At 45.4% G+C, this 22,851-nt stretch overlaps 1 protein-coding gene and 1 long non-coding RNA gene across 3 annotated transcripts in view; both read left to right on the top strand.

Moving 5' to 3' along the window:
• The first annotated feature begins 736 nt into the window (after window positions 1-736).
• Window positions 737-3,454, top strand: LOC306774788. Its single transcript, XR_013771836.1, has 4 exons — window positions 737-1,150; window positions 1,550-1,645; window positions 2,140-2,252; window positions 2,740-3,454. It is a non-coding gene; the product is annotated as an uncharacterized lncRNA (long non-coding RNA).
• A 6,020-nt stretch (window positions 3,455-9,474) lies between these two features.
• Window positions 9,475-22,851, top strand: part of usp34 (ubiquitin specific peptidase 34) — a 62,362-nt gene continuing 48,985 nt past the window's right edge. For both annotated transcript variants that reach the window (XM_079264773.1, XM_079264772.1), the window contains exons 1-7: window positions 9,475-9,742; window positions 15,488-15,578; window positions 15,900-16,416; window positions 18,258-18,308; window positions 18,582-18,731; window positions 18,831-18,898; window positions 19,723-19,915. In XM_079264773.1, coding sequence (XP_079120899.1) covers window positions 9,700-9,742; window positions 15,488-15,578; window positions 15,900-16,416; window positions 18,258-18,308; window positions 18,582-18,731; window positions 18,831-18,898; window positions 19,723-19,915 — 1,113 coding nt within the window. In that variant the 5' untranslated portion in view covers window positions 9,475-9,699. The remainder of the gene's footprint in view (window positions 9,743-15,487; window positions 15,579-15,899; window positions 16,417-18,257; window positions 18,309-18,581; window positions 18,732-18,830; window positions 18,899-19,722; window positions 19,916-22,851) is intronic.

Below are 22,851 nucleotides of genomic sequence, written 5' to 3'. Positions count from 1 at the left end.
GCCGTTCCACATCTGGGATTAACATATAAACTACATGAGTCAATCATAGAATTTACATGTGATACACATGAAATACATAGTAAATCACGTGTCAAACTCACGTGATTCACATGAGTAACATGCATAAATTACCAAAAGGGTCTATCTTACACAATCCAAGTCTATTAGGAATAAAATATTGGCTTAAAGGTGGAGTATGTAAGATTTTCAATATTTTCAAAATGAATTAACTAATAAAATAACTACAATCATAAGTTTTTTGAACATGTAGTTTCCAGTCTGTCCATATTTGATGCGTTATTGAATTACAAGTTTAATTAATTTTTTACTGGTATGCAAACATTTAAGAAGGGTCTTTGTCATTAATTAAACTTGTAATTTAATAATGCATCAAATATGAACAGACTGGAACCTACATGTTTAAAAAAATATTGAATTATGATTGTAGTTATTTTATTTGTAATTTATTTAGAAAATATTGAAAATCTTACATACTCCACCTTTAAGTGATTAATAAATCACTCTGTTGTATTTTCGTAATAATTATGCATCACAGTATTTCGTCTTTTTTAAGAAGTAATGTTCAATAAAGTTTGCAGTTTAAAAAAAAAAGTCCAGTTTGTGATTATGTATGACGACAGGAGTGACGTACATCCAATCAGATCTTTACTGGGCGGGGACTGCGCCTGCGGCGACATTTGACGCGCAGGCGCAGTGGGGCGGTGTGTTGAACGAACAGACCTGCAAACATCAAAACATCTTTGCTGCTCAGCAGTATGAAAGAAGAGAATCTGAAATAAAACACGTCTCTTTCACTTCGTTAGAATGACCCGGAATACAACCTGAAATGTGAATGTTATCTTAACGTTTAATCAACAAGTGGACCTGAAAGATCTCTGGCTTCTCCGTTAGCATGCCGATCTGCTGCTAGCCTGATGGGAATCTGATGTAAAGCTGAAACTAACTCCCCTGGTCGGGTCGTAAACGTCTCATCTGGAACTTTCCAGTGGAAATGTGTTCAGAAAGCCAACAAGTTGTTCATAGCACCTGACAGCTAAAGGCTAACGCTTGCGTTTATTGAGATTTTTGGTACATCGGGCTTCCGTCCGCAGCACCGCTAGCTCTGGTTTACAGCAATGGCACTTTCTGGGTAAGTATTTCAGAAATACTTAATGTTACGGTGTTTAGTATTGGATTAAGTCGTTTAATTAGATTTGACGAGTTAAACTACTTTTTTGGTATTAACAAATGACAAACTTAAGAACTGTCCGTCATTTAGGCTGCAGTTCACGAGGTTGGCCTTTTGGAGGCGCTGTTTCATCTGTTTACTGTTTATCTTCAATCTTTCTAATTTCTGCTCAAATTTAAAATTAATATAATAATAAGACATATTTTCACACCCAAAGCCTTTAACAGACTCACTGGAAACTCAGGTTGTAGGCTTTTGTTCTTTTTATTTTATTTTATTTTTTTTAATTCGGTTGATTTATCACCAGTATCTGATGGATTTCTGAGGTTTAAGTTTGATCAGGTTTACTCTTTTCTGCAGGTATCCAGACAAACAGCAGTTTAACTTTAGTCTGAAACTGGACACAAACTGTTGGACCACGTTGTCAATTCCTTGTACCTTGATAATAAAACCCAGGTGAGGTAGCATCAGCTACACACCTATAGATATGTTTAGGATATGCACAGAACACCTGCATTAGTCCTGTTAACACACACCACGAGGTTATTTCTATATTTCTGCCATCATGTGTTCATAAATATTTGTTTAAAGGCAATCATTGGATAATCAGGATGTTAAAATGTAATAATAAGGAAATATTGACCTGCAACAGCTACAACTTAAATTTAATCAACTTAAAATTGATTTCTGAAGGATACAGACTTATTGTGGAGAAACAGCGGCCAGTTAGCATCCAGATACTCTAGATTAGATTAGACAAACTCTTTACTGAACAGAATATACCAAAAGCAGCATAACAAGGACTGGTGGGGCTAGAAAACACTAAATATAATATAAAACCAACAAGGCATTAAAAAGCAGCAAAAACATATTTATTTATTTATTAAAAAGGGAAATAGTTGTTGACTGCAGTCGTGTTTTTTCAAAATTTCTCTTGTTTTTCCTTAAAGACGCACAAGCTCACGTTGCGACCTTGAAGATGCAGTGAACTTGTTTAGTACGGACAAGCAGGTCTGCAGAGCCGACTGACATGCAGAGGAGGGAGGTCAGCCGCTTGGTTCAGGTGTGTTGGAGCACCTAAAAGTTGTAGGACAGTGGCTCTTTAAGGGGACGGACCGGTCCGTCTCCATAAAAAGTCCCCTTAAAGCATGCCTAGCATTTATGTTCCTGCCTCACTTCACAGCTGCATTTCTGTCATTTAACAATAAGAAATAATCATTTTTGTACTTTCACGAATCAAAGTTGAATCGGTTCGTGTTGAATGGCGATGAATCGATTAAACAGGGAAATAAGCTCAGTGGTTGTTTCAGAAGAACAGATAAACACAGCTGAGGAGGTTCATCTGGTAAGAAGAGTTGGTTAAAGATGAATTTTTTTATTGACTACAGAGAAACGTCCATCTGAAAGGAGGGAAGATCAGCTGTCGGGATGTTTTCAGCTTCAGAATTTCACGTTTATCAGAAATGAAAGTTGAAATCAGTCCGTCAGCTTTTAACTCCTGGTTTTCTCTTCATGCTCTGCTCCAACAACAGTTTGATGTGTTTTTCTAGAGGCGGTTTGGTCTGCATGGTTGGAGATTTTCAGCTGGAAAGTTCACCACGAAACCAGGAAGGAGACGTGGGAGGTCAGACACGAGGAAAGTCCGTCCTCTCCGAGCCGCTTCGTCTTCCAGCATCCAGCTGAAGGTGTTGGTTCACCGTCACGCGTCCATGTGTGTATTCCAGTCTTCCCATCGACGAGGCCAGCAGGGAACAAGTTCTCTCCAGTTTACCCACAGAGTCTGAAGCTCTCACTTCGTCTCCGGTTTGCCGTCTGGACGTGAAGTGGAACGGCAGCAGCCAGCGATGCTAACCGACAGCTTCCCGCTACGATCCAGCACGTCGTTTCAACACGCAGCCGATTGGCTGACTGCCGTTACAATCACACGACGTGTTTGTCCATGAGACGCAGCTGATGGTTCCTCTGCGGTGGAGTTAAAGCTTTTACTCAGCAAGTCTGAGTTTCTGCTGAAAAGCGTCAGCATGGTGGTCGCCGCTGCCTTCAGATGTCTGCTCTGGTCATCCTCAACCTTCTCCAGCTGCCGGAGGAGACGTGGGATTAACTGGAACCAGCCTGAATAGCGACGACGCGTCAACGGCCAGCATGTCGCGTCGATAAGTCGCAGAGAATCCCTTCAGCCGCGACGTCAGACGGTCGGATTCTTTTTCTTTCATACCTGCAAGAACTGAATCTTATTTATAATCTCCTCTCTGTCAACATGTAAAATAAGCTTCAGTGATGCTAAACTGTCTGAGTGCTACGAATAAATAAAGTTTGCTGTTTTTACAAAACATCTGACGTCTTTCTTCGTATTTATTACCTGCTGAACATGTTTGACAGAAAACATGCCAGCACTGGACGTGTTCCGCAGCGACACAAACCTGCTAATCTCAGCTCAGGAGCTTTCAGACGCCATCAACGTATTTACAAAGCACTTTAATGGCAACAAATAACGTGATGAACATCAAAGATTCGTCAAACTAAAGCATAATTATAACTATTAAAATATAATAAATGCAGTGAAAAAAGGTAATAAAACTAAAACTAAAAAGCAAATAAGTCTCAATAGGTTGAATGGCAGTACCAACATTTTTCCTTTCCATACCATAACATTAGTTTCTGGTACTTTTTCTTCGATGTAGAAAATTTTAATAACGTTAAAAGTAAACAAAAACTTCATGATTGATTATATAGGAATATGAACAAAACCCATTAAAGTAATATGGTAAATATAACAACCTGCAATAAACCAACAAAATATCAAAACAAAACCTCATCAGTAACAGCATCATCTGACGAGCTGCCGTCATTATCTGTCATGTATGATGAAATGTAAGCCGAGCATCGGTACCGTCTCATACCAGCTGCTTTATTTGGGGATAAAAAGCAAACAATTGGGACGAAAGTCATCTTCAAGGGAAAAACCAGTCCAGAACAGAGCCATCTATCAGACCTAAACCAGTCCAGAACAGAGCCATCTATCAGACCTAAACCAGTCCAGAACAGAGCCATCTATCAGACCTAAACCAGTCCAGAACAGAGCCATCTATCAGACCTAAACCAGTCCAGAACAGAGCCATCTATCAGACCTAAACCAGTCCAGAACAGAGCCATCTATCAGACCTAAACCAGTCCAGAACAGATCCATCTATCAGACCTAAACCAGTCCAGAACAGAGCCATCTATCAGACCTAAACCAGTCCAGAACAGAGCCATCTATCAGACCTAAACCAGTCCAGAACAGAGCCATCTATCAGACCTAAACCAGTCCAGAACAGAGCCATCTATCAGACCTAAACCAGTCCAGAACAGACCCATCTATCAGACCTAAACCAGTCCAGAACAGAGCCATCTATCAGACCTAAACCAGTCCAGAACAGATCCATCTATCAGACCTAAACCAGTCCAGAACAGACCCATCTATCAGACCTAAACCAGTCCAGAACAGATCCATCTATCAGACCTAAACCAGTCCAGAACAGACCCATCTATCAGACCTAAACCAGTCCAGAACAGATCCATCTATCAGACCTAAACCAGTCCAGAACAGAGCCATCTATCAGACCTAAACCAGTCCAGAACAGAGCCATCTATCAGACCTAAACCAGTCCAGAACAGACCCATCTATCAGACCTAAACCAGTCCAGAACAGAGCCATCTATCAGACCTAAACCAGTCCAGAACAGACCCATCTATCAGACCTAAACCAGTCCAGAACAGAGCCATCTATCAGACCTAAACCAGTCCAGAACAGAGCCATCTATCAGACCTAAACCAGTCCAGAACAGACCCATCTATCAGACCTAAACCAGTCCAGAACAGAGCCATCTATCAGACCTAAACCAGTCCAGAACAGAGCCATCTATCAGACCTAAACCAGTCCAGAACAGAGCCATCTATCAGACCTAAACCAGTCCAGAACAGAGCCATCTATCAGACCTAAACCAGTCCAGAACAGAGCCATCTATCAGACCTAAACCAGTCCAGAACAGAGCCATCTATCAGACCTAAACCAGTCCAGAACAGAGCCATCTATCAGACCTAAACCAGTCCAGAACAGACCCATCTATCAGACCTAAACCAGTCCAGAACAGAGCCATCTATCAGACCTAAACCAGTCCAGAACAGAGCCATCTATCAGACCTAAACCAGTCCAGAACAGACCCATCTATCAGACCTAAACCAGTCCAGAACAGAGCCATCTATCAGACCTAAACCAGTCCAGAACAGAGCCATCTATCAGACCTAAACCAGTCCAGAACAGAGCCATCTATCAGACCTAAACCAGTCCAGAACAGAGCCATCTATCAGACCTAAACCAGTCCAGAACAGAGCCATCTATCAGACCTAAACCAGTCCAGAACAGAGCCATCTATCAGACCTAAACCAGTCCAGAACAGAGCCATCTATCAGACCTAAACCAGTCCAGAACAGAGCCATCTATCAGACCTAAACCAGTCCAGAACAGAGCCATCTATCAGACCTAAACCAGTCCAGAACAGAGCCATCTATCAGACCTAAACCAGTCCAGAACAGAGCCATCTATCAGACCTAAACCAGTCCAGAACAGAGCCATCTATCAGACCTAAACCAGTCCAGAACAGAGCCATCTATCAGACCTAAACCAGTCCAGAACAGAGCCATCTATCAGACCTAAACCAGTCCAGAACAGAGCCATCTATCAGACCTAAACCAGTCCAGAACAGAGCCATCTATCAGACCTAAACCAGTCCAGAACAGAGCCATCTATCAGACCTAAACCAGTCCAGAACAGAGCCATCTATCAGACCTAAACCAGTCCAGAACAGAGCCATCTATCAGACCTAAACCAGTCCAGAACAGAGCCATCTATCAGACCTAAACCAGTCCAGAACAGAGCCATCTATCAGACCTAAACCAGTCCAGAACAGACCCATCTATCAGACCTAAACCAGTCCAGAACAGACCCATCTATCAGACCTAAACCAGTCCAGAACAGACCCATCTATCAGACCTAAACCAGTCCAGAACAGAGCCATCTATCAGACCTAAACCAGTCCAGAACAGAGCCATCTATCAGACCTAAACCAGTCCAGAACAGAGCCATCTATCAGACCTAAACCAGTCCAGAACAGAGCCATCTATCAGACCTAAACCAGTCCAGAACAGAGCCATCTATCAGACCTAAACCAGTCCAGAACAGAGCCATCTATCAGACCTAAACCAGTCCAGAACAGAGCCATCTATCAGACCTAAACTAGTCTAGAACAGAGCCACCTGTGGGACCTAAACCAGTCTAGAACAGAGCCATCTATGGGACCTAAACCAGTCTAGAACAGAGCCACCTGTGGGACCTAAACCAGTCTAGAACAGAGCCACCTGTGGGACCTAAACCAGTCTAGAACAGAGCCATCTAAGGGACCTAAACCAGTCTAGAACAGAGTCACATATGGGACCTAAACCAGTCTAGAACAGAGCCATCTAAGGGACCTAAACCAGTCTAGAACAGAGCCACCTGTGGGACCTAAACCAGTCTAGAACAGAGCCACCTGTGGGACCTAAACCAGTCTAGAACAGAGCCATCTAAGGGACCTAAACCAGTCTAGAACAGAGCCACCTGTGGGACCTAAACCAGTCTAGAACAGTCACATATGGGACATAAACCAGTCTAGAACAGAGTCACATATGGGACCTAAACCAGTCTAGAACAGAGTCACATATGGGACCTAAACCAGTCCAGAACAGAGTCACATATGGGACCTAAACCAGTCCAGAACAGAGTCACATATGGGACCTAAACCAGACCAGAACAGAGCCACCTATGGGACCTAAACCAGTCTAGAACAGAGCCATCTATGGGACCTAAACCAGTCTAGAACAGATCCACCTATGGGACCTAAACCAGTCTAGAACAGAGCCACCTATGGGACCTAAACCAGTCCAGAACAGAGCCACCTATGGGGCCTAAACCAGTCTAGAACAGAGCCACCTATGGGACCTAAACCAGTCTAGAACAGAGCCATCTATGGGACCTAAACCAGTCCAGAACAGAGCCACCTATGGGACCTAAACCAGTCCAGAACAGAGCCACCTATGGGACCTAAACCAGTCCAGAACAGAGCCACCTATGGGGCCTAAACCAGTCTAGAACAGAGCCACCTATGGGACCTAAACCAGTCCAGAACAGAGCCACCTATGGGACCTAAACCAGTCTAGAACAGAGCCATCTATGGGACCTTAACCAGTCCAGAACAGAGCCATCTATGGGACCTAAACCAGTCCAGAACAGAGCCACCTATGGGGCCTAAACCAGTCTAGAACAGAGCCACCTATGGGACCTAAACCAGTCCAGAACAGAGCCACCTATGGGGCCTAAACCAGTCTAGAACAGAGCCATCTATGGGACCTTAACCAGTCCAGAACAGAGCCACCTATGGGACCTAAACCAGTCTAGAACAGAGCCACCTATGGGACCTAAACCAGTCCAGAACAGAGCCACCTATGGGGCCTAAACCAGTCTAGAACAGAGCCACCTATGGGACCTAAACCAGTCCAGAACAGAGCCACCTATGGGGCCTAAACCAGTCTAGAACAGAGCCATCTATGGGACCTTAACCAGTCCAGAACAGAGCCACCTATGGGACCTAAACCAGTCTAGAACAGAGCCATCTATGGGACCTTAACCAGTCCAGAACAGAGCCACCTATGGGACCTAAAGGGGGTGAATGATGGACACCAAGTGCCAACTCTCTCTGTAGCTAAGAGCTAACCAAGCTAACCCAGAGATTAAGGGAGCTAACCAGCTAATGGAGGTAGGTGAGCTAAAGCTAAGTCATGCTATTAGCTGGCTAAAAACACTGGTTGTGCTACACTTTTCCTTCTTGCAGACGGATATCTTGTACCTGTCAATCAAAAGACAGACCTCTAATTATTCAGATTAAATAACACCTGAACGGATACACAAAAATCCTCCTCAGTTATCATGACCTATTAAACCTAAAATATTTTTTGTACCAGGTACTTTATTTATGCTGTGAAGTTGGTCTTTTTTACATGGGACTCCATGGGATTTTCTCTGTTCTGGAGCCCCTAGTGGATGAAGAGGGAACTGCAGTTGGCACTAAAACGGGTTTTACTTTTCACCTCCCAAGGCTGGCGCCTGCTAGTAACTTAGTGATATATGACCATAGACCATATACAGTCAATGTATATAACTTAGAAGTATGTAAGTTATTAAATGAAAATGAAAAATACTTTATTAATCCCCAAAAAGAAATTCAGTATAATAGCAGATAATTAGATAATTAACATGAGGAGTTCTTGTTCTGATGGAAAGCAGTGGTTGGAGGCTTGTTAACAACCCTCCAGTTTAGTTTTAGTTAAATAGTAAAAAACGGTGCGAGTTATTCATCATATCTTATAATTTTTTTGTTTTATTATTATTTATAACTTCAATTCTTTTACAGAATTTACAAGTCTTCAAAAAGAAAAAAAACAACAAAAGAGAATTGTACAAAAAGCAAAAAGGGACATAGGACACTAATGAAAAGAGAAAGTTGCTATTAACAAATAAAAAATAAAGAAAAATAAATAAATAAAAGGGTAAATGCGAGTTACAGAATTAAATTATATTTGTTACAAATATCTTTTTTTTTGCCTTTTTGTTGTTGTTGAGTCTGAGATTGTATCAAGATACATTTTAACTTCTGTTATAAAGAGATTAAAAAGTGGTTTTCTATGCATTACTTTACTTTTGTAAATGTGAAACAGGATCAGGTTGATAAGATATATGACAGTAGAATCTTTCTTCTTGAAATCTGTGATACCAAACAAAACATTTTCAAGATACAGAAGGAAACTTGGTTTGATGTAGTGGAGATCAGTGCAACAATGTCCTTCCAGAAGTTCTGTGAGTATATACATTTCCAAAAAGGTGAGTCGAAGTCTCTGGGTGAAGTTTACAAAAGGAACAAGAGACATCAACCTCAGTTTTGAATCTCTGAAAATAGTGCTTGGTTGGATACAATCTGTGGATTAAACATATCTTATCATGGGTCTCAGCACCTTTAACTCTTTTGCCCTTGAGGTCATTTGAGTGTGAAGAGATGCAGAGCTATCGCGAGATTTCCGAAGTTTAACGTCGGACAGAGCCGAGAGGTTCCGGAAAGTCCCGAACCTCCGACCAGCTTGGACCGACCCCCTCCCTTCCTTTTTCAACATGGCTGCCGTGTCTACTTTCTCAAGTATCGTTCAGATTGGCGACTGATTCGACTTAAAACCCTGCAGTGCCTCTTATCTGTTGGAAAACATCCCTGTCGTTTGGATGCAAATCACGTCGTCCAGCTGGCTGTTTCCGCAGGATCATTCTCCAGCGGGCTAACCTGAACACATCACTCCCTCCTCTGGGCCTTTTTAACCCAAAAACAACCAGCCAGCACTCACCAGCTGTTCCCAGGGCCATGGTTTGACTTGGTGCTCTCAGTTCATGAACAATGTGTGAGAACTGCGCCGAGCTGGTGGAGGTTTTAAATGAAAGTAAGTGAATATTTTTGTTTCGCTGCATGGTGTTAGCATCAGGTGTTAGCATCTCTGCAGCTTGATGTGTTAGCATGCTGGAAAGCTAAACATGACCAGTCTTTTTCCCCCTTTTTCAACCTGCCTCCACCTACAGGCTGTTAAACCATAAAACTGTGACATAAATCGAACTGTGTATGTTGCAATGGGCGACATGTTTCTCAGGTGATGCATGTTGATCCCATTCTCCAGCCCTGCAGTCAGTTTTTGGGCCTCGGATCGCCTGAAATCTGGTCAGAAATCCTCCGTTTCTCCATCACTTTTCTGCGTGACATTGAGGTTGTGAGTTAATATACCCCAGCACCGTTAAGCATTGGATACAGCATAGATGGGGAAAGATGCTGATGTTGTTCCAGCAGGGATTTGGAAGATGGGAAGCTATGTTAGCAGCTAGGTTAGCATGTGGAGCTACCTGGCTACAGGCTGACTTTGTTTGATGTGTTTGTCAGGTCAGTCTGCTAGCTGTCCACTCCACTCACATCCATTGTTTTCCTCTCATTCTCAACTCGGAAAGGCCTGCTAACGCGTAGCAATGCTCTCTGTTGACATTACAACGCGAACAGAGGCGTTTTTAGAATATTTTGACGAATGCTTGAAACGTTACTTAAGCTAGCAGTTGCTAAGCTAGCTCTGAAGATTTATGGCTGCAGACACATTTTAGTCACAAGCATGTCGATGATCCTCAGCTGCTTGGGTTTGTTCTTTTACATGGTATATTTTCATATATGATCTGTCATACCTGTTTGCTTTAGTAACATGTGTAATGTTTGCAGTAAAACACAAATTCCCCAACTGGTCTCATGTCAAGTTAACATAGCCGTTACTGCTAAAAGTTAGCAATTAATCTGAACATGCTACACTTAATATATAACTGATTTTGTTTATATTTGATTGAGAAAAGTCTTCTCAAATGATTCACATCCTTCACAGTAGTCAATGTGAAAGTCCTGATTGGCTTTACAGGAATCAAAAGTTTCTGGCAGGTTTTTTTCACCTCTTTCTGGGTGATTTTCACCACAAATCCTCTGTGACGAGCTCCAAGTCTGAAGACCTTCTTGCCATCACCCACTTCTGGTGTATTTTTAGTCATTTTTATGCAGAAATGTCCAGTACTGCCTGAGGCCAAATTTTCTGCGGACCGTCTAACGATGAGATTCTATTCTATTCTACAGTCATTTAGCAGACGCTTTTATCCAAAGTGACTTACTTATGAGTCAGAACAACAGATACTCGACATACTTAGTTTTCATGGTGCCATGAAAAGCTCTGTGGGATTAGATAATTGTCCTTTTTTTATGGAAAGAGGAGACAGAATCATCAACAGTTTCGGTTATTTCTGCATCGTAGGGAGGTCAGGCAGCCTGGATGTGAACCTCCACAGAGAGGCGTCTTCAGCAGCGGAATGAGAACGATGCCAGACAGTTGTTTTGTGTTCGACCGTTCCGGTTAAAGGGGAGAGGACTCACATTTTAATGGCTTTATGTGAAGAAACAGCAGCGATCTGCTGAGTTGTATCAACCAGTGAGACCAGTAAAAATCCATCAGACCAGCAGGAACACCAGATGTCCAGTCCAGTTTCTTTTCATGTCCAGCTTTGGCCATTTTGTACCAGACGTTCCATCAGCAGAACTTGACACATAAACCAGTATTTTCCTCAGGTCCCGTCAGAGGAACAGAAACTGGTTTTTAATCTGTTGATCAGAAACGGGACGAGAACTGCAGGTCTCTGATGTCCTGCTGATACCTGATTGACAGCTCCATCTGAAGCTCCGGTCCTCGAGGGCTGCTATCCTGCAGGTTTTTGTTTCCCTGCTCCAACACAGCTGAGTGAAATGAATTGTTGTGAAAACACTGACAGGAAGCTGTTGGAGCCATTTGATGTGAATCAGGTGTGTTGGAGCAGGGAGACCTGCAGGTTACCCTCTGCCTTGAAGGTTCTGATGACTGGGTCATTGTCCTGGAAACAGGTGTGTCCGGATCCGCCTCCCTTCATCCAGCATCCTGGTTCCAGCTGTTCTCCATCCTGGATCAGAACCAGCAGCAGAAACTTCTTTGGCTGCTGGACGCCGGGATGGAGACGACTTTCCTCCCAGTAAATCCTGCTGCAGGGCTCCAGGATGAAGATCCTGACCAGTAGAGCACTCATCCTGTCCACAGAAAGACCAGAAATAAAATTCACCAGCGAGGTGTTTTAATGTCTCATTTTTACCTGCTAAACTGTGTTTGTGTGGGAGTTTCACCCCACAGAGATCAGCTGTTTGACTCGTCACGTTGTCTAGAACAGGGATCCCCAACCCTGGTCCTCCAAGAGCACAATTGGGGGATCCCTAGTCTCAGAGGTTTGTATCACAGCAGAGAACCGAAGCCATCGAGAACAGAGACGCCCAAAATCAGCTTCTCCTGTGAAGATTCTGCTGAATTCAGATGTTTATTACCACTTGTTTACTAATTCTATATATTTGTCAACGTGTGAAAAAATAAAGATACTAAAGATGGTGAATTTCATTATTTAAGATTTATCTGTATAAATGGTTTAATTTTGACAGCCTGGTGAAAAATGAATGGAATGGGAACGATGTGCTGCCCCAAGTGGAGGAGTTCCTGTATGTCGGGGTTCAGGATGGAGCGTGACATTGATCGGTGGATCGGTGCGGCGTATATAGTAATGCAGTCTCTGCATCGGTCTGTTCGACTGACCGTTTGATTAACCGGTCAGTCTACATTCCTGCCTTTACCGATGGTCACCAGCTATGGACCTAAATTACCGGAACACGAATACAGGTGGCAGAAATAAGTTTCTGCCTCGACCGGACCCTCCATGAGAAACTAATTATTTTATAAATCTTTGTCAATTGGCAGTTTTAGGGGTTTGTAAACCAGGATTTTCATAAAGGAAGTCGTTCTTTATCACCAACAGGACATAAAATATGTCTTTTATTTGAAATAGAGCTGAACTGATTTGGAAAGTGTGAAATCCATAATGTTGTTCCTGTTCTGGATGGTCGTATCCAGAACAGGCTTCAAGGTGATTCTGCTCCACCATCCGGCGGCTCAGGAGAGGGAAGCAGTGCTCCGTCAACACTGTGTACAGTGGAGGTGGGGAGCTGCTGACCTCAACTCGGGACGTTGTGGGTCGGTGGAAGGAAAACTTTAAAGACCTCCTCAATCCTACCAACACGTCTTCCGATGAGGAAGCAGAGCTGGTGGACTCAGGGGGGGACTCTCCTATCTCTGGGGCTGAAGTCACTGAGGTGGTTAAAAAGCTCCTTGGCGGCAAGGCCCCGGGGGTGGATGAGATCCGCCCAGAGTTCCTTAAAGGGTTCCTATGATGGTATTTTAAGTTTTCTGAGCTTTCTACAGTGTTACAGTGTTGAATCCTCATCAGACATGTGAACAGCACTGTTTTTTTATCACCTAAATGCATGTTTGAGTTTGAGTAAAACACGTCATTTTAGAGAGTTTTTTCTACTTGGAAATCCTTGTGACGTCCCGGGGGATAAGGTTCGGTGATTGGTTACCTTCTACTGGTTAACAAGGGCATGTACAAATACATCAGGCGGGTGGAAAACGTGGGATAAAGTTATTTCCAACGATGGCTGGTGAGTTTACCAAAGAGAGACATCCTGCTGCATTCGTTGCTGTGGGTTGCTGTTTTCCACTTCGTTTTAGGCTCTGATTCAGGTTCCAACATGTAGGGCTGGATGCTATGTGTTGACATGGTATTTTGTTTTTTTATTGAGTTCATATGAGCCTAATCCTTCTGTTTATGAGATGTTACAATGACGGTGAAAGCAGGTGCGGTGCGCGCTCTCGATGTAGTGCAGTGGCAGGAGGCGGGGCGTAATGCGGAAGAGTCTCAATCCACTCGTTTTGCCCGCAGGCTGATCTGACAGCCTACGGAGAGGGTCGGTCTGAAGTAAATAAAGCCATTTGTGACAATAGCTCCATCAATCCCAGCCCTTCTGGGCTCAGAAATAAAAATAAATTAGCCTGAAATGCACAGAATAGTTCCACTTTAAGGCTCTGGATGCTGTGGGGCTGTCCTGGCCCTGGTTCTCCTTCTTAAAAAGGGGGACCGGAGGGTGTGTTTTAATTAAAGGGGAATCACACTCCTCAGCCTCCCTGAGCCTCCCAGCACTCCCGGATAGTCGAATCCCGGATTGAGGAGGAGCAGTGTGGTTTTCGTCCTGTCGCGGAACAGTGGACCAGCTCTATACCCTCTTTGGGGTCCTGGAGGGGGCATGGGAGTTTGTCCAACCAGTCTACATGTGCTTTGTGGACCTGGAGAAGGCATTCGACCGTGTCCCCTGGGGGCTCCTGTGGGGGGTACTCCGGGAGTATGGGGTACCGGACCCCCTTGTACGAGCTGTCCGGTCCCTGTACGACAGGTGTCAGAGCTTGGTCCGCATTGCCGGTAGTAAGTCGGATTCGTTTCCGGTGAGGGTTTGACTCCGCCAAGGCTGCCCTTTATCACCGATTCTGTTCATAATTTATATGGACAGAATTTCTAGGTGCAGCCGAGGTGTTGAGGGGATCAGACTTGGTGGCCTCAGGATTGAGTCCCTGCTTTTTGCGGATGACGTGGTCCTGTTGGCTTCATCTGGTGGTGATCTCCAGCTCTCACTTGAGCGATTCGCGGCCGAGTGTGAAGCGGCTGGGATGAGAATCAGCACCTCCAAATCTGAGACCATGGTCCTCAGCCGGAATAGGGTGGATTGCCCTCTCCGGGTCGGGAGTCAGGTCCTGCCTCAAGTGGAGCAGTTTAAATATCTCGGGGTCTTGTTCACGAGTGAGGGAAGGATGGAGCGCGAGATGGACAGACGGATCGGTGCGGCGTCTGCAGTAATGCGGACTCTGCGCCGGTCTGTCGTGGTGAAGAAGGAGCTGATCCAGAAGGCGAAGCTCTCGATTTACCAGTCGATCTACGTTCCTACCCTCACCTATGGTCATGAGCTGTGGGTCGTGACCGAAAGAAGGAGATCTCGTATACAGGCGGCTGAAATGAGTTTCCTCCGCAGGGTGGCCGGGCTCTCCCTTAGAGATAGGGTGAGGAGCTCGCTCATCCGGGAGGAGATCAGAGTAGAGCCGCTGCTGCTCCACATCGAGAGGAACCAGTTGAGGTGGCTCGGGCATCTGGTCAGGATGCCTCCTGGACCTCCCTGGTGAGGTGTTCGAGGCACGTCCCTCTGGGAGGAGACCCCGGAGAAGACCCAGGACACGCTGGAGGGATTATATCTCTCGGCTGGCCTGGGAACGCCTCGGGATCCCCCCGCAGAGTTGGCAAATGTGGCTGGGGAGAGGGAAGTCTGGGCTTCCCTGCTTAGGCTGCTGCCCCCGCGACCCGACCCCGGATAAGCGGCACAAGATGGATGGATGGTAGTATCCAGCACGTTGTTAGCTGCCGGTGGCGGCTAACCTGCTAGCGGTGTTTGGGTCAAATACGTTAAATTCTGGTGTTTTGGTGGTATTTTTGCGACCTTGACGGCTTCTTTTTTGTCCTGGGCAGAGGCGCTGTCTGATTTCTGCTCTGTCGGAGTTTATTGAAGCCTGGAAAGATGAAATGCTAACACTTCCCAGGTTGTACAGCAGCAGGTGCTCGCTGCTTTGGTCACGTTGTTCAGTGTGATGCAGCTGGATGGACAGCTGCTCGGCTCTTTCAGGCGATAAATGTTTTTCTAACGAGTTTTTCATGTTGTTTCTCCTCAGTATCCGACACAGATGGCGGTGATGTTGGCTTCCAGCTGAAGAAAGAACATGCCCTGCGGGTACTCTGTTACATCAGCTCCTGGACACAGAGGTCAGTCCTGCTTCTACTAGACATCTACTTTTCCACCTTCCAGAAATAGAATTCCTGTGTTTCTCTGATCTGTTGTTTGACTGTTAGACATGATTTTCCACAATTCACAGGTTCAGAAAAGAAATCTTCCAGATAGTTTTATCCTGCAACAGTTTGCTTATTGATATGGTGTGAATATGATGGAAAGTTTTTAGCTCCAGTCAAACCAGGTTTTATTCTTTAAAATCTTTTTATTGAGATTGTCTTTGACATGAAGAGTCACACATCCGGATACGGGAGCTGGTCCAGCTTTCAAGTCTCCGTCTCCTTTGTCGTCTCCAGGCAATGTCTCTGCTGCTTCAAGGAGTACAAGCACCTGGAGGTCTTTAATCAGCTGGTCTATGCGCTCATCAACCTGGTCGTCACGCAGATCAGCAGCCTTCGCGATGAGCTCTGCAGGAACCAGGACCCAACTCTCAAAGGGGAAACTGAATGGAGCCGGGACGACCCGATACCTCGGAGCCTCCCTCAGCCGTCTTCGCCGGGGGAGGACGAACCCGTTAACGTGGAGAGAGACTCTGCTGAAGAGGACGTGGACACGCCTGACCTAAACCAGAATAAGACTGAGAGCCAGGACGAGGGGCAAAAGGATGAGCTGGGAGCTGCGGAGGGGGGTGTCAGCAAGTCGGGGGAGGTCGGCGACGGGGGCGGGAGCGACGGCCATGTTGGCGATCAGGAACACTTAAGCTCTTGGAGCACAGAGGAGAGGGAGAAACTGTTACTGTGTGCAGCCAAGATTTTCCAGATCCAGTTCCCCCTTTATACAGCCTACAAACACAACACGCACCCCACCATCGAGGTAAGGACACGCCCCTTTATACCGCTTACAAACACAACACGCACCCCACCATCGAGGTAAGGACACGCCCCTTTATACCGCTTACAAACACAACACGCACCCCACCATCGAGGTAAGGACACGCCCCTTTATACCGCTTACAAACACAACACGCACCCCACCATCGAGGTAAGGACACGCCCCTTTATACCGCTTACAAACACAACACGCACCCCACCATTGAAGTAAAGACACGCCCCTTTATACCGCCTACTAACACAACACGCACCCCACCATCGAAGTAAAGACACGCCCCTTTATACCGCCTACTAACACAACACGCACCCCACCATTAGAAGTAAAGACACGCCCCTTTATACAGCCTACTAACACAACACGCACCCCACCATCGAAGTAAAGACACGCCCCTTTATACCGCCTACTAACACAACACGCACCCCACCATCGAAGTAAAGACACGCCCCTTTATACCGCCTACAAACACAACACGCACCCCACCATCGAAGTAAAGACACGCCCCTTTATACCGCCTACTAACACAACACGCACCCCACTATCGAGGTAAGGACACGCCCCTTTATACCGCCTATTAACACAACACGCACCCCACCATCGAAGTAAAGACACGCCCCTTTATACCGCCTACTAACACAACACGCACCCCACCATCGAGGTAAGGACACGCCCCTTTATACCGCCTACTAACACAACACACACCCCACCATCGAAGTAAAGACACGCCCCTTTATACCGCCTACTAACACAACACGCACCCCACCATTGAAGTAAAGACACGCCCCTTTATACCGCCTACAAACACAACACGCACCCCACCATCGAAGTAAAGACACGCCCCTTTATACCGCCTACAAACACAACACGCACCCCACCATCGAAGTAAAGACACGCCCCTTTATACCGCCTACAAACACAACACGCACCCCACCATCGAAGTAAAGACACGCCCCTTTATACCGCCTACTAACACAACACGCACCCCACCATCGAAGTAAAGACACGCCCCTTTATACCGCCTACTAACACAACACGCACCCCACCATTAGAAGTAAAGACACGCCCCTTTATACCGCCTACTAACACAACACGCACCCCACCATCGAAGTAAAGACACGCCCCTTTATACAGCCTACAGCATATTCATTCTGCGATTCATGTCTGCACAAACCGGATTATACAATTCATTAAGTAAACCTTGTTTTTGTAAAAAGTTATTGTATTTTTTTCTAATCGTTTGAGACTTTGACTGGAATTTTTTTTTAAAACGCTGCTACTTCACATTTATCATAAAAATAGTGGCGAAACTGGGACTTATGTAGTTTTTACAAGTTACGACTGAAAAGACGAGAAGCAGGGAACCAACTTTGTTTATTTCTGGTATACGTCATACGCCACGTGCACCCTCTGTCCAATCAGAACCATTCCCAACCCGCCGCTCTAAAGAGGAGTTAAGTGTTTCATGTAAATGTTCATTCAGATTTATTATTTTCATGTAAATTGTAGGACAATACGTTAATTACGAATTATTTAATTGAAAATTATTAATTCCGAATTAAGAAACATCATGTAAGCGTAGCCACTGTGCGACTGAAACGTTCCAACCGGCTGGAGGAACGTGACGTTCTCATCCATACATGGAAGTTTTATCCAGATCTGTCGCGTAACGTGTGAAGTAATCCTTCCTCCATGAATCGTCAGGTGAACCAGCTCACCTGTTCTGTCATCGTCCCGTTCTCGCAGCCATCGTTACTTCGGCATGAAGCCCAGCTCAGCCAGACGCTCGTCAGCTGGAAGATGTTAATCATGTCCTGTTCTTTTTGCAGGACATATCTGCTCATGAAAGCAACATCCTGGGCTCCTTCTGCGACATGAACGTAAGAATTAAACCATCATCCCTGCAGTTCAGCTGTTTTTATTCTCACTGCTTGTCTCTTTAACCCTTAAAGTTCTGAAAAACCCACTTTCTTTCATTTCCGGTGAGTTTTTACAGGACTTGTGTTCATGAAGACCTCTGTTGTCTTGTTTGTAATGAGTGTACTCAGATGTTTGAGTCAGTGAAACTCACTGAGCTTTAGCAGGTCTTTTATTTCTTTAGTTTGTGCAGGAGAGTCTCATCATCCTGTTTTATCTCTGTTTTCCCCCAACAGGACGTGGAGGTGCCGCTTCACCTTCTGCGCTACGTCTGTCTGTTCTGCGGTAAGCACGGCCTCTCCCTGATGAAGGAGTGCTTCGAGTGGGGCGCTCCAGAGACCCTCCCCTTCCCCATCGCTCATGCCTTCATCACCATCGTCTCTAATGTGAGTCTGAGGAACGTTCCGGTCTGGAATATCGGATGTGAAGCACAGATTCCAGTCTGTGTCCATGTGAAGATGATGATGTTTGGTCTCGTTCCACAGATACGAATATGGTTGCACATTCCCGCAGTGATGCAGCACATCATACCGTTCCGCACCTACGTCATACGGTGAGTTTAGACCGTACGGGCAGAACAGCCGGAAGAAACTCGTCTAAATACACGTTTTTACAGCTGCCTGAAGCTTCCACTCATCCATCCAGGTCCTGGGTTCTGGTCCAGCTTCTGGTCCTGGTTCGCATAATGTGCGGTTTAAGGTCTAGGTTTAGTTTCAGATTTATGTCCAGGTCTGGCTTCAGGTCCTCGTTCACATCTTGTACGGTATCAGGTCTGGGTTTAGGTTCAGATCCAGGTTCCGGTCGGGCTTCAGGTCTAGGTCCGGGTCTAGGTTAAAGTCCGGCTTAGAGTCCGGGTTCAGGACTGGATTCTTGTCTGGGTTCTGGTCCGGGGTCCAGGTCCTGGGTTCGGGTCCAGGTCCTGGGTTCAGGTCCAGGTCCTGGGTTCAGGTCCAGGTCCTGGGTCCTGGGTCCAGGTCCTCTCTCGTCCCGTCAGGACGTCTCATTCCTAGGAAACTCAGAAGTCTCTGTCACCATGGCAACAGTCTGAGCCACCAGCTGGAGGGGAACTCAGCCAATGAAATGTTCTTCCTCTGATCACCACAGCGGTTACATGCAGATTGATCCAGAGAGGATGTTTATGTCCCGGTCTGGTCCAGGATGAACCGCCGTTAAGGTCCTGGGTCCAGGTCCTGGGTTCTGTCCCGGTCTGGTCCAGGATGAACCGCCGTTAACCACGTCTCCGCTGACGCCCATCAGAGATGGACGCCACACACAGATATGTGATCACGTCATGGTCACATGTCCTCCTCTGTTGGTTTGTTCCTGTACTCTCCCTCCTCTCTGACAGCCAGGTAAATGTCAGCTTGATGTCTGCAGGTATCTTTGTAAACTCTCCGACCAGGAGCTGCGGCAGAGCGCCGCACGCAACATGGCCGACCTGATGTGGAGCACGGTGAAGGAGCCGCTGGACAGCGCGCTGTGTTTCGACAAGGAGAGTCTGGACCTGGCCTTCAAGTACTTCATGTCGCCCACTCTAACCATGCGGTTGGCTGGACTCAGCCAAATCACCGTAAGTCGCACCGAAAATGGGATGTTCCCATCACGGTATCGATTTCACCGATATCAGTATCGATTTCACCAATGTCAGTATCGATTTCACCAATGTCAGTATCGATTTCACCGATGTCCGTATCGATTTCACCGATATCCGTATCGATTTCACCGATATCCGTATCGGGCCGTTACGATGTGTGTGTACTTGTACTGTGTTCAGATGTGTTCAGTACCAATGTGGAAAAACTCGGGCTGACTTAAAGCTGGGGAAGGTAATGTTGGGGAGCAAGATGTGAAAGCGGCACTCTGTCTTGGCCCCTCCCCCTGTCTTGACCACTCCCCCTGTCTCGGCCCCTCCCCTTCTTGGCTCCTCCCCTGTCTTGGCCCCGCCCGCTCTGTTTTTTGTTCGTTCTGTGGTCCGAGGCTGTTGTCTTACGTCAGCCCTGGAGGTTATGTTTTTACCGGCGTTTATCTGTTTGTGTTCCAGATAAACTACATTTTTCAGGAGTTGTTGGTAATGTGAAAAAGAAGACCTGATTTAATTTTGGTGGCGATCCTGATCACCGTTTGGATTCAGGAACTTTTTAAAGGCCGTGGCAGAGTGTTTTTTTATTTGTAGCTTTTTCCACCAATGATTTTCTCTTTCTAGGCTGTTTAGCAGGAGGAGGCAGGAGGAGGAGCTGGGTTGGGAAATCCTTCCTGCATTTTCTCAGCCATTGTTTCCCTTTCGAGTTTCTTCTTCACTACTTTGTATTTTCATCCTATAAACACGCTGTTTATATGCAGGCTGTGGCTATCAGGCAAAAACAATAAACAGTTTGAGCTGAGCTAATGGACCTGGAGGAGAGAGATACGATGTTTTACTAGGTCAATTTGCTAAATGCTAAGCTAATGGACCTGGAGGAGAGAGATACGATGTTTTACTAGGTCAATTTGCTAAATGCTAAGCTAATGGACCTGGAGGAGAGCGATACGATGCTTTACAAGGTCAGTTGGCTAAATGCTAAGCTAATGGATATGGAGGAGAGAGAAACGATGCTTTACCAGGTCAGTTTGCTAAATACTAAGCTAATGGACATGGAGGAGAGAGATACGATGCTTTACCAGGTCAGTTTGCTAAATGCTAAGCTAATGGACCTGGAAGAGAGCGATACGATGCTTTACCAGGTCAGTTGGCTAAATGCTAAGCTAATGGATATGGAGGAGAGAGAAACGATGCTTTACCAGGTTAGTTTGCTAAATGCTAAGCTAATGGACCTGGAGGAGAGAGATACTATGCTTTACCAGGTCAGTTTGCTAAATGCTAAGCTAATGGGCCTGGGTGAGAGATACGATGCTTTACCAGGTCAGTTTGCTAAATGCTAAGCTAATGGACCTAGGGGAGAGAGATACGATGCTTTACCAGGTCACTTTGCTAAATGCTAAGCTAATGGACCTGGAGGAGAGAGATACGATGCTTTACCAGGTCAGTTTGCTAAATGCTAAGCTAATGGACCTGGAGGAGAGAGATACGATGCTTTACCAGGTCAGTTTGCTAAATGCTAAGCTAATAGATATGGAGGAGAGAGATACGATGCTTTACCAGGTCAGTTTGCTAAATGCTAAGCTAATGGACCTGGAGGAGAGAAATACGATGTTTTACCAGGTCAGTTTGCTAAATGCTAAGCTAATGGACATGGAGGAGAGAGATACGATGCTTTACCAGGTCAGTTTGCTAAATGCTAAGCTAATGGACCTGGAGGAGAGAAATACAATGCTTTACCAGGTCAGTTTGCTAAATGCTAAGCTAATGGACCTAGGGGAGAGAGATACGATGCTTTACCAGGTCACTTTGCTAAATGCTAAGCTAATGGACCTGGAGGAGAGAGATACGATGCTTTACCAGGTCAGTTTGCTAAATGCTAAGCTAATAGATATGGAGGAGAGAGATACGATGCTTTACCAGGTCAGTTTGCTAAATGCTAAGCTAATGGACCTGGAGGAGAGAAATACGATGTTTTACCAGGTCAGTTTGCTAAATGCTAAGCTAATGGACATGGAGGAGAGAGATACGATGCTTTACCAGGTTAGTTTGCTAAATGCTAAGCTAATGGACCTGGAGGAGAGAAATACAATGCTTTACCAGGTCAGTTTGCTAAATGCTAAGCTAATGGACATGGAGGAGAGAGATACGATGTTTTACCAGGTCACTTTGCTAAATGCTAAGCTAATAGATATGGAGGAGAGAGATACGATGCTTTACCAGGTCAGTTTGCTAAATGCTAAGCTAATGGACCTGGAGGAGAGAGATACGATGCTTTACCAGGTTAGTTTGCTAAATGCTAAGCTAATGGGCCTGGGTGAGAGAGATACGATGCTTTACCAGGTCAGTTTGCTAAATGCTAAGCTAATGGACATGGAGGAGAGAGATACGATGTTTTACCAGGTCACTTTGCTAAATGCTAAGCTAATAGATATGGAGGAGAGAGATACGATGCTTTACCAGGTCAGTTTGCTAAATGCTAAGCTAATGGACCTGGAGGAGAGAGATACGATGCTTTACCAGGTTAGTTTGCTAAATGCTAAGCTAATGGGCCTGGGTGAGAGAGATACGATGCTTTACCAGGTCAGTTTGCTAAATGCTAAGCTAATGGACCTAGGGGAGAGAGATACGATGCTTTACCAGGTCACTTTGCTAAATGCTAAGCTAATGGACCTGGAGGAGAGAGATACGATGTTTTACCAGGTCACTTTGCTAAATGCTAAGCTAATAGATATGGAGGAGAGAGATACGATGCTTTACTAGGTCAGTTTGCTAAATGCTAAGCTAATGGACATGGAGGAGAGAGATACGATGCTTTACCAGGTCAGTTTGCTAAATGCTAAGCTAATAGATATGGAGGAGAGAGATACGATGCTTTACCAGGTCAGTTTGCTAAATGCTAAGCTAATGGACATGGAGGAGAGAGATAC

This window comes from Telmatherina bonti (assembly GCF_933228915.1).
Source record: "Telmatherina bonti genome assembly, chromosome: 3".
Lineage (NCBI taxonomy): Eukaryota > Metazoa > Chordata > Actinopteri > Atheriniformes > Telmatherinidae > Telmatherina > Telmatherina bonti.
The sequence above is the reverse complement of the archived record's forward strand: the minus strand, read 5'-3'. Positions and strand labels throughout refer to the sequence as shown.